The sequence below is a fragment of the Sphaerodactylus townsendi genome, linkage group LG04 (assembly GCF_021028975.2).
Source record: "Sphaerodactylus townsendi isolate TG3544 linkage group LG04, MPM_Stown_v2.3, whole genome shotgun sequence".
NCBI classification, from domain to species: domain Eukaryota; kingdom Metazoa; phylum Chordata; class Lepidosauria; order Squamata; family Sphaerodactylidae; genus Sphaerodactylus; species Sphaerodactylus townsendi.
This window is the reverse complement of record NC_059428.1, coordinates 22571898-22584519: the sequence shown is the minus strand read 5'-3', so window position 1 is coordinate 22584519 and position 12622 is coordinate 22571898. Positions and strand designations below refer to the sequence as shown.

General features: G+C 42.5%; 1 protein-coding gene across 1 annotated transcript in view; it reads right to left on the bottom strand.

The window, feature by feature from the left end:
• The window catches only part of ARHGAP42 (Rho GTPase activating protein 42), a 205236-nt gene that overhangs the window by 82019 nt on the left and 110595 nt on the right, over positions 1-12622 (bottom strand). Inside the window, exon 5 of the mRNA XM_048494223.1 lies at positions 2068-2169. Coding sequence (XP_048350180.1) covers positions 2068-2169 — 102 coding nt within the window. The remainder of the gene's footprint in view (positions 1-2067; positions 2170-12622) is intronic.

Genomic DNA, 12622 nt, shown 5'->3' with positions numbered 1-12622 from the left:
CCATCTGACAACAGTAAAGTGAAAAGAGAGGGAGAGAACTTCCTTTAACCAAAAAAGGTAGCTAATCTGATTGATTGTGATCAATTTTTTTAGTCACAGGAAGTTATTCTCAGCAGTAAAGATAGCTGAGATGAAGATGGGATAAGCTTCCTCTATTTCCCTTTCCAAGAAGCATATAAAAGTGCACATTAAAGATATAGCTGTATTAATCAAATGTAATCATACCCAGAAGGAAAGCACTGCTTCATTTCGGACCCTTCAAAATGAATTCTGCAGTCCTTACCAGGTGACAACAAAGAGAAAGCCTGGTCATAAACAACCTTATCAAGAGGAAACCCGGCTGTAAATCATGAACATTGAAAAAGACTTTGACCAGTATTTATGGACGTGTCATTTGTACTTTAATGCTGGGAAGATATATGAGGAACAGCAACTCTGAAATACTAGGAAAATCAGGAAATCTTTATACATTATATGGTATGGGAAATTGTGTCTTATGAGCTAGAAAGTAAGAATAACTTTCAAAGTTTTTAAAAAGCAGATAAATGGCAGCAGAGTGTGGATGGACAGTCTTGGGGACTTAATTATTTTCAAGGGGGTGGTAGTGGTGAGTGGAAGGGTGGCATTTAACCCTTTCCTCCTTGACACTATTTTCCACGTGCAACACTTCCTGTCATGATGTGGCAAATACTCTGGTGAAACGGGACAATGTGGATCTCAGTGAGTCAGTCACAGATGCTTTTCTGTTGTCATTTCTAACTCCCTGCCCCCCTGCAATATTTTGCTATGTGAGAGCCAGTGTGTTTTAGTGGTTAAGAGCAGTGAACTCTAATCTTGATTCCCCACCCTTCCAATGATCAGCAGGCTCTAATCTGGTGGACCAGGTTTGTTTCCCCACCCTGCCACATGAAGCCAGCTGGGTGACCTTGGGCTAGTTCCAGTTCTCACAGGGTGGAAGATGTGGAATGAGAGGCTGTTGTCCTCTAGAAATGGAGGATGCTGAAAGAAGCTGTGAGACCTCTTCTTTAGAATCCATCTTTGGAGAAGAGAGATGAGGGAAATTATTGAATATCCTCTTTAGCTAGCACTGCTTGAACAAACATTTTGAGACATACCATTAGTCTATTGGTAGGAGAAGCCAGGAGAAACAGTTGGTAAGGTTTTTGTATGGAATAATCATTGTAATTATCAATGTATCTCAGAAGTGGAGTTTGATGTGGTTGAGTAACTGAAACAGTGTTTTCTTTTTGGCGGGAAGTCACAAGTCACCAGGCCTCATGCGCCTCTGGCTTCCAGTTATGAGGAACTGGGATGGGGGAGAATTCTGGGATGGGCAAGATTCTCTTTCACTCAGTGGATAATTCATCTTTGAATTTTCATTGACACAAACTTGGTAAATAGCACTCCTATGTATTAGCATTGTCAAGAGGTGGTAAACTGAACTGATAAGGTTATTGGTCAGGGGATATCTTTTTATGATTACTAGTTCATCATCAGAGTAAAAATTCTGATTTAACCCCCCACCTCCAAAAATAATTCACTTAGCAGTGTATTTTTCATTCCGATGACTATGCTTTTTTCAGTTTAAACAACAAAACAATACATTCACACTGGAAATAATGTTTGTTTCAGGAAGGGAGCCATACAGTTGGAAATCATAAAAATGTCATTAATATGTTTCAAATGGCTTCTGATTCGAGACTGAAAACTGTGGAAAATAGAACAAGCTGTATATTACCGGTCTGCCCCTATTTTATTACAGAATTCAACACAGGGTAAAATTGAGATCAACAGGGACCAAATTTATCAATTCCAAGAACTGCATGAAAGCCTTACAAATAAAGCGTACACTTTTAGAATGGAAAAATGCTCTCTGAAAATTCGTCTGTGCTTTAGCGTACGAAAATAACACAAGCACAACTCTTCAGTTTACTTCAGAATATTTATCTCACAGAAACATGCTTTAAAAACCGGGACAAAAGCCTCTTTATCTGTTCTGTTTAAATTAAGTATTATTTTCTTGAACACATTTATCTTGGTGGGAAAATATTAGTGTTAAAAGCTCACATCTTGCAGGTGTGACTCTTTCTTCTTTGCCGACAAATTTAAGTGCTTCTCTAGAGTAGAATAGTATTTTTCACTTTCTTTGTCAAACTTCTTCTTTCCTTCCTGGAAAACAAAATGTTGCGAATTAAAGAAGGAAAAGCAGCCCTTGCTATGAAACATAGAAGCTGGAAATGTGAGAAAGACTCCCTACCTCTAGGACAGAGAAGGAAAGAAGATCTTCCTTATACAAGCATGGGGGAAATCTGCATGTATGAATGACACATAACAGTTCAGTCACCAGGTGCAGACATTTTCTGTCAACTCTCTTCAATGGTGCAAAATGACACATCTAACTGCAAGTAATCAAGCAAGAGTGTATGCCTGTGAACAGTATGCCACCTGAAAGATGGGGATTGGCCCATCCATGAGAAAATGGATGCTTCAGTCAGAGAGCGGACTGTACAGCACCATACCCACTGAGGCCCATGTCCTCCTCAGGCTTCATCCCCAAATCGCCAAGAGCTTCCCACGGCCATACAGCCCGGAAACCACACAGCACCCAAGTGATTCCGGCCGTGAAAGCCTTCGACAATACGAAGGGAAAGGAGTTTGTAGGCCACCTTGAGTCTGCTTACAGGAGTGAAAGGTCGGGTATAAATCCAATCCCCTCCTCCTCCTCCTTCTTGAATAGTCTGCCTGATATGGAAAGCTTCTAACCATCTGGTTTTCTGCAAGCTATGCAATGCTAAGTTGTTTAGGAGGGCTTTTTGCACAGGAAATAGGGGTGTGCTGTAACAATATGGTTCAGAAAAAAGTTTGCAGTAAAGGGTTAGACTATACCACTGTGTATAGCTCATGCTATCTGCTACAGTAAGCAAGTTCCTATTATGCCATTTTTGCTTTGGTCTAATTTCTCATGTTAATATTTATGCTGCACTTCACCTCTGGTTAGTTTCCAGATCCCTAACGAGTCAAACCCTATTGCGCTGTCTTCCAGATGTCCCGCTCTGTTTATGGTATGGATTTGTTTTATGTAATCTGCCTTGAATCCCAGTGAGAAAGGCAGACTCTAAACAAACAAACAAGCATGCATGCATGCATGCATACATACGATCTATGGTAGAAATCACTTCCAGCAGCCTCATCTTGTGTAATTATATAACCAAAGCAAATTAAGAGGACAGAACTAAAAACAAAACTCCTTAATGGAGTACAAGCTGAAATGTCTGCTAAGCCAGCATTGGAACAGTGGTCACACATAGGCACACCTTTTGTCCATGTTGTCTACAAAAGACAGAAAGGCATTTAAGCAGATGCCAATGAAGCTTTGAGCAGAATTAGCAATGATTCCCTCCCTCCAAAGTGCTGAAGTAAGCCCTTAAAGCTGCTGACTCAGTTGGCATCATAGCCCCACTCCAGACATGTGGGTTTGGACCAGAGCACGGCTGGCTGCTGACCTACCCATTTTTGGCAACAAATCCTGTCTGAATAGTTGGAGCAGCTTTCTGGAAAAAGCACAGAAGAAGCCTCAGCAAATACCACTGGTGCCTTACTGGGACCAGTTACTTGCCAAAAACTGGCATTACCAACACGCAAGGAACTTTGTGAGTGAAGTGGCAGCAGGCACTGGCTGAGCATCTGTCTATATTTCATTTATACACTTCATGTGTTGGAACAAGGTCCCCCTTCCCAAGGCCAATACGGTGTAGTGGTTAGAGTGCTGACTCAGGATCCAGGAGACCCAGATTCAAGTCCTCACTCTGCCATGGTAGATCACAGGGTGACCTTGCGGGATTTACTGTCTCCCTCAGGCCTCTTCCGCACAGCAAAAGTACAGTGGGTTGCAGTTTGGATAAAGCAACCCACTTTCCAGTTGGTGTGTTCGCATGCCTCCGTGCAGGCAGCAAACAGAGCCCATGGAAGCAATGCAGGTCGCCATCAGGCCTTTGCACAGAGGTGCATTTTAAAAAAACAACTACCTCCCATCAATGCGTGGCTGTACAGATGCCAGGCAGGAAAGAAAAGAAAAGAAAAACAGAATATGCAGCCACATTACAAGCACCTCTTGCCCGGCTATTTGCTTGGAAGAGGCTGCAACCCAGGCTATTTAAAAAGAGTCACGGATAGTGTGATTCTTGAAAAACCTGGGTTGGGGGGAAAACACGGGGCGGACTTGTGTTAGGAGTGGGATCTGTGCAAAGTTCCCCTCCCCCCCAAATGGGTTTTATACCACTGTTAGCCTGCATTTATTGGGCCATGCAGAAGGGGCCTCAGTCTAACCCTATCTAACAAAATCACTGCTGTGGGGATAAAATGTTGAGGAAAACAGTGCTGTAAATTGCTTTTGGTTCCAATGGGGAAGAAAAGCAGAGCACAGTTGAAATATCCAAATAAGTAAGCAGCTGGTTTTGGTGATTTCAGTTTTTTTAATTTTGCCCCCTTCTAGGATATTCTCCCCTAGGTTTTCCTCAGACAAAATCAAGAATCCCATATTTCTACCAGATGTGCATATTGAAGCATGTGAAAGAATATAGAATATGAAGCAACTATACAGCTGTGTTGGCTCAAGATAAAGAAAAAAAGCACTCAGCATGACAGTCACCTGATGCATAGGAATTATATTTAAAGAAGAAGAAAAAGCTCTAAATCGTGGTAACTTTGGGGATGGGGAAGCTAAACTATAATAGGAGCTCATTATCAACAATTGATGATTAAAGATACTTATGCTTCTTTATTAATTGTAAAAGTTGCTATCCTGTAGTTAAGAAAATATCTTCTGGCAGGTTTTATTTACAGTCATACCCTGTGAGATTTTCCTTCCACTAAAATAGCCAACAAGCTGTAAAATTTGGAGGAAAATCCAGTGAGTCTGTTATGAAGCACCCATCAAGAATATTTGTGAAGGCCCATCAAGCATAGGACAAGTACAAATCCAGAGAGGACAAAATATAACAAGTATCCAAAAGACTGGATGAATTTGCATGTGAGTGTGAGTTTCACAGGACTCTTCTTATGAGCATAAGAAGCACAAAAGGTACTTTTGCACTGTATATAGTATGAATGCACTTTTACTGGACATTTCTGCGTAAAATCATGTCCTTAAGACATTAATCAGTAATAATGATCTTGGGGACAAAAAAATGGCACAAGAATTCACTAGGTCAGAATTTTACCAGTCAGTTTTAAGACCTGCTTCGCATATGCAACAGAATAAGGTGCTAGGAGGAAACAGTGGCTAGTGGTGTGCTGGCAACTGAACCCCGGTGTGGCAAACTTCCTTGAACCAACATACAAGGAAGTTGTCGTGTGTGGGGAGCAGAAGTGGTGCATGGCAAACTTTCTTGCAGCAACGTACAAGGAAGCTGCTGCTTGCCTACTGCCCTTGCTCTCGGATTTCCCCACAAAAAGCAAGAACATTTCAGGTTCGTGCCTGATGCCACGGCAGGGCAGAAAGGAGGTAAGTTCTCCTGTCCGTAATTGGCCAGTACACTTAAAAACAGCAAAAATACCTTTTTTGATCCTCATCCCCCAGGTGAAAAACTCCCTGAAACCAGAAATTCACATGAGCACACACAGAGCTGGCTTAAACTGAACCAGTGCATCAGTATTATTTACTGGGTGTTCAGGCTCTCAGGTGGGTGTTCAGGCTCTCAGGCCTTTGTGTTTCATATCATCTACTGCCTGGTCATTTTAATTGTAGATGCTGGGGATTGAACCTGGCATCTTCTGCATACAGTTTCTACATTCTGCTTAAGTGTTCTGCTGCATATGTGGATCAGGTTTTGCTGCACTGCTATGGTGGGTTTGTAAGGGGATAAATAATCAAGGCAGTGTAATACAAAAAATATGAAAGAAGAGTACTAAACAGGCTTTATCACTATCATACTATGCAGGTGGGTGTTTAAGAAGAAGACAGAAAAATGGCAACAAAAGTTCTACCAAATATCCTCACATTTTTTCTGCTGGAAACAAAGCCACAGAACTTCCATTTTACCTCTGGGGGATGTGGAACAGTGTATTGTCCAAAGGTAACGGTGAGTTAAAGGCATTTTAAAACGCTGCGAGTCGGGCCCATGGCAATGCAGGCCACACAACACCATGGCTTTTTTGATACTTGTTAAGACACGGGGGCCAGGGTGAGACACAAGAATGCTGTGTTGCGGCCCAATCAGGGTTGAGCCCTTCACAGCATTTTAAAAATAACTTTAAAATAGTGGCATCATCCTTCAGGCAGGAGGTGCTAAAAGACCCTGTAGAATCTCTGCCTATCAGAGTTGCCGTTATTAAGCTAGATGGATCAGTAGTCCAAATCGATTGAAGGCAGTTGTTATAATCATATAATTGATAGAGGTGTTATCTCGTTGATTTCAATAGTTTAGTTACTAATAGACTATCTGGTTCACCTTGTTAGGCATTCATCACGTATCTGATGCTCCTGAATGTTTCTTTCAGTATTTAAGTGAAAGCCAATGTGGTACTGTGGTTACCTGGAGATATTCTATTCTCCAGTCACTGCATGACCTTGGGACAGTTATTTGGTCTTAGCCCAGGGGTCTGCAACCTGCGGCTCTCCAGATGTTCATGGACTACAATTCCCATCAGCCCTGCCATTTGGCCATGCTGGCAGGGGCTGATGGGAATTGTAGTCCACGAACATCTGGAGAACCGCAGGTTGCAGACCCCTGTCTTAACCTAACTCACAGGTCTCTGTGGGGATAAAAGAGTATACAATGTAAATGACCCCAAGTTCTCTTGGGGAAGGACAGGATAACACAGTGATGGCGAACCTATGGCACGGGTGCCAGAGGTGGCACTCGGAGCCCTCTCTGTGGGCACGCGCACACAGAGTTTGTCATGTGGGGGGGGGCGGAAAATCACACACACACCCCACGCACACATCTAGGCTGGCCTGGGCCACTGAGCATGACATGCGCGCACCACAGGGAGGACTCGGCTGGCGGGCCTGGTGTCTGTGCTCCGGGTGGCTGCTGCCCGAGGGGGGGGGGCGCAGAGGAGGCAGGGATGCTAGAGAGGCACAGAGTGGTGTGCATAGGACTTGCTGGAGGCTAGAGAAGGGTGGCCCCCTTTTCTCTGGGAGAATTTTAACGAAAAATGGGGTTGGTCGGACGCCTTCCCATTATTATTATTATTAGTATTGTGTAACCGCTGTTTTAAAGATTTTAATAACTTATTTATTATGTTTTATGTTGTACACCGCCCAGAGCCCCCAGGGGATGGGGCGGTATAAAAGTTTAAAAAATAAATAAATAAATAAATAAATAAAGCCGGTGGGGCGGAGGAAGAGGGAGCCAACTGTTTTTTTCTAAACGAAAACCTCAGCATTCAGGTTAAATTGCTGGGTTGGCACTTTGCGATAAATAAGTGGGTTTGGGTTGCAATTTGGGCACCCGGTCTCAGAAAGGTTCGCCATCACTGGGATAACATGTAACAATAAACAACTAAAAACAAGTGACACCCTTGGCGAAATTTGGCTGGACTTGTTAACCAAGAAACCTTTTGAGCACTTAATTTGCAGTGACTGCGGTGAATTAGCTGGTTAAATTCTCCCATGTTTCGCAGACCGCACTAAAATTCTGTCCACATGTAAAATTAGCAAACTCTGCTAACAGGCAATTAAAATTCCTACTGTGCTTATAAAGAATAACAAAACACAACAGAAAGGGGGCCTGGCCTGCTGTCTGTATTGTAATGGTTCATCCTATCTTAAAAACAGTCCTGTTTCAAAAGCAGCTCTCCTCTGAAAGAAAAGTTAACAACCATAGTTTCCTGTTACTGGGGCACCCTGTGGTCTGAGAGCTGTATTTACTGGAAAGCAGAGCTACAAATCAGCTTTAAAAAAATATTCGCTCACCATTTATCACATGCTAACAATTCTCCTGCCATGGCACGAGAAATACCAGAGCAAAATACAACAGGGAGTTTGAGCCACTGCTCAGACATTTTTAGGTTACCTACATTTTCATTTTTATTTAGGTCATGATGGATCCACTGGGAATCTCTCAATAAATGCCAGCAAGAGGCTTGCTGGCATTTTTAAAAAAGGTGGACAAATATTCCCAAGAACCCTACAACCCCCCCCCCCCCCCGGCTAGCCTTTCAAACCTATAAGTCAGCAAATACAAAAAATGTGTCTCTTCTAGCCAATAAAACAGCCATATTTGACTTTTGGGGATACCGCCCCTCCCACCCCGAAAAGGCTCTCAAGAACAATGAAAATGGGAAGGGGAAAAAAAGCAAAAAGTACATTGAATTAAACAGGAAAAGAGAGAGAGAACGCAATTCTAAGCAGGCTTATTCAGAAGTAAGTTCAACTGAACTCAGTTAAGATTTCTCTCAAAAGTGTGTTAAGGATTGTAGCTGGGGTTGCCAATCTCCAGGTGGGGCCAGAAGATCTCCTAATTACAACTGACCTCCAGATGTCAGAGATCAATTCTCTTGGAGAAAGCACTCTGTTGTTGGGGTTGAGAAAGACCAGGTCTTTGGGGAGTAGCCTTATTAAAACTGATATTAGAACATCTCATATTAAAACTATAAGCCCTGTTGAACATTACAAATGTGGGTATGCGTGTGTGTGTGTGTGTGTGTGTGTGTGTGTGTGTGTACTTTGTCTGTAAATTAACAACTGAAGGCAAAGAAATATGGATTGATTCTGTAGGATTTGTACAAAAAATGAAAACATTTACCAATTGTTACTCCTCAAATGTTATTTACCTCACAATGTGTGAATGTGAAAAATCGTACATGAGCCAAACAATACTCAAACTCCAGATATGTACCTTGGAACATAACTCCAGGATCAAGAACAGTGTTGGAAGCCCTCATGGTTGAACACTTTGTGAATCACAACCACAAACAGGAGTCTTTTAAGGTGACTGTACTGGCTTCTCTGGACACTAAAGAATATGCGGGAAACATCAAGCTTCTTCGAATGGTATCCAGATTCATATTTCGATTGGATTCAGTTTCCCCCTGTGGTCTTATTCAGAACATAGATTTTTCTGTTTTCCTGTAATTGATTCATGAACCAAATGGGGTAGATTGGTGAAGAATGAGCAGGTGAGCACTTTCTACTGAGGATGAGGCACAGCAAAGAACTGAGCTGCAGAAAGCGGGTCCCTGATAAACACTTTTTTGATTAATTTGGCATTTGTATATTAACATGTATTCTGTTGCTGATGTATATTGTTATTTCTTTAGGAAGTGGGAATTATACTGTGCTTTGTAATATTCCCACATTTATAACCCAAAATGGGAGTATGTAAGTAGCTAATAGATTAACAGCCAAAGAGACATTGACATATATTCTCTAACTGTTTACTTTATAAGAGTAAGTTCTAATTGAGCGAACCAATGTATATGCATACGTATTTTCATACCGATCATCAGGCCTTAAAGAATTTCTTCAACGAAGTCACACCTTTACTGGAAATAGACCACCCACTTAAATAGCCCGGAATTGAGGGCTTGGTTTACCGCATCTCAAGTTAGAAGTGGGTCTCTTTTTTGCATAGCCGCACTTGGACCTTCACAGATTAATTATACTTTGTACGTTTGTTGCACAGCTATGATGGTTTGTATTAGATTTTCCAGTTCATTCTTAAAAAGGAATTACTTTGAGTATATATCCTATATTTGTTTTTTTCCATTTATGTAAACATAGTTGAATTGTGAAATTGCATTCTGAAGGTTTAAATATTTTTATTCATAAATGATGCATAATACTTTAGTACTTTAAGCTTATTAGGTGCAGATTATTCTGTTCTGGCTAACCTCCAAGTGGGGCCTGATCTCTCAGAATTACAACTGATCTCCAGATGACAGAGATCAATTCTCCTGGAGAAAGCGGTTGCTTTGGAGGCTGGACTCTGGCATTTCCTTTCCACATGGTCCCCAGACTCCACCCCAAAAAGTCTCAAGAAATATCCCAACCCAGAGGCTTATTCTTTGCAGGCTTATTCTTTGCTACACCAGAACTGTTTTCTGATGAGACCAAGACCTCTCTCCTCCCAGGGACTACAACTCATCCACTGCTTTCAGGCAATGGCCACAGCGTTCATGCCTCCATGTCCCCCAACATCCCCCTAAGCTTATAGCAACTGGGTATGAAAACTAACTTAGCATACCTCCAAGAGGCATATTAAGCAACAAGAGGAAAGCTTTCATAAGCATAATGCATTAGCTTCTCAGCTAAGGACTGGTTAGTTTTGCTACTTCTCCTCACAGCTAGCTGAACTAAAGGAAGTGACATCAGGTCTTTCAGTAATATGAGCTAAATAGGACCTGCTGCAGCTCACAATCTCCCTTTACCATGCTGTCAGCCAACTTCAGATGTGCCAAAATCACATGGGAGAAGGCTTCTGCATGTTTTCTTCCCACACCAGAATTGTTTTTTCCTGAGGATTGGAGAGGAAAGGCTGTAGGGAGCTCCTTGCACATGATCTGAAGATTCTGATATGCCCTTAGAGAGATGCAGTCACTGCTGCAGAGGTATAACCCACACTGCTCAGATGGGACTCCAGGGAACAGATCTTGAAGAATTTTGAACATGGCTGGCAACAGGACCACTTTCCTTAAAGGATTAGTTGCCAGGCTTGGTCTGGCAACCAGCAAGAGACTGGGGTGCAAGGTGGCGGTGGTCAGTGTGAGTTCTAGGAAAACTCCATAATTGATGTCATGTTTCTCTAGGAATCACCAGAAACTCTATGGCTTTACCTCTCCCAACTCCTAGAGCTGTGTGCCAAAACTTTCAGGTTTTCCCTGGATGTGACATCATGCCATCAGCCTGGTGTCATATTAAAGTTTTATTTTTCTCTTGCTGCCACTCTGAGCAGCAGCAGCAGGAATTGGGAGTTGGGAGCAGAGGATCCTCTGCGCCCCCCCCCCCCCCCCCCAATGACTGATAACCCTGCTTACGGACAGACTTGGGCAACAGGTGCATTTCCACTTTTAAAAGATGGCTGATGGGAGGGGTTGTGGTTTAGTAGCTAAACATCTGCTTAGGAGGCAGAAGATTCCATGTTCTGTCCCCAGCATCTCAAGTGACAAAGGATCTGGCAATGGTGATGTGAAAGACCTCTATCTGTGATAATGGAGAAATGCTGCCAGGCAGTGTAGATATTACTGACCTTCATAGACAAAGGGTATGACTCAGTATAACGCAATGGCAGATGTGAGCAACTTAAGAAATCATGCATAGTCCCAATAGTGAATGGGTATTAATATCTCCTTCTCCAAGTACTAGGATTGGGGCCATCGAGTAATTGCTGGAAAAGTTGAAATAGTGTACTTTTTTAGAAATCTTTCCCAAAGAATCTGATTGCTCAAAAGGTGTTATAATACATACGATGCAAGAGATCCACACTTAGGATCTCATATGTACCTGCATATGTTCATATTTTTAAGCCCCTAGCCCCTTTCACTGAATAGATATGCCTTTTCCCTTATATCTTTGCAATGAAATGAGTTAGATACCTTTGATGTTTGTTATTTGTAGGTAGAGGTCAGAACAAGAATGTCTCTGGGTGAAAAATGGGTGGTGGGAAGTCTGCACTTTGGAAAGTCTGCACAGCCTCAACAACTGGATGTTTAAACTGGCCCTTAATTCCATTAGAAAAAGAAAACGGGAGGGTCATCCAAGTTCCAGAAGAAGAAAAAGAATGTCCAGACAAAAGGGATTTTATTGTGGGGGTGGACAGTACAGGAATGAGCATTCCAGAAGAAAAAGGGTTAGAAATGAAATAGTAATAAAGCTGGGTGCAAGGAAAGTATTAGGGCAGGGTTTAAAGTTCTGTCTCTGGAGACCCAGAGTCAGAGAAGGGAGGGAAGCAAGAGTACCAAGAAAATACTCCATTGAGCTTACCTGTGTAACTGTAGTTCATCAAGTGAGTTTCTTTGCAGACACTCATTGGGTTGACTGCGCTAGTGCAGGCCTGCCACGGAAATATTTTCAAGCTTTTTCTCTGCTCTGCCCTTTTAAGGAGCACTCAGGAGCACCCCTGCTTTGGAGGGAAAATTCCCATCTAAATGGTCACATGATGGGAGGAGAGAGGGATGTGTGACTGCACAGAAGCCCATTCAATGAACAACAGTTGCACAAGAAAGTGCAATGCTGTATTTCATCTTTGTGGATATTCTGTGTATCCCCACATTGGAAGACCGACAACCTCAAGTACCTTGGTGGCAGGTGTGAGGCTCTCTATTTGAAAAGCACCTGCCTCCCTTCAGGAGTCAACATCCACAGAGTAATGCTTAATGAAGGATGCTGGCAAGGACTATGTAGACACCCTGCAAATTTCTCTGATGTCAACATGGAATGCCCAGGCAGCAGACTTGTGCCTTGGCGGAACAAGTGTGGATGTCAGTCGAACAGACGACACCAGAAGAATCATGTGCCAACTTAATGGCATTCAAAACCCACTTAGAGGTTTTGAGTGGAGACTGTCTGTCCCACCTGTGGTTTTCTGAAACATACAAATAGGTTAGTGTCTTTCCTAATTCCAGAGGTGCAATCTAAATAAAACTGCAGCACACTGTGAAGATCTAGTGTGCAGGAACT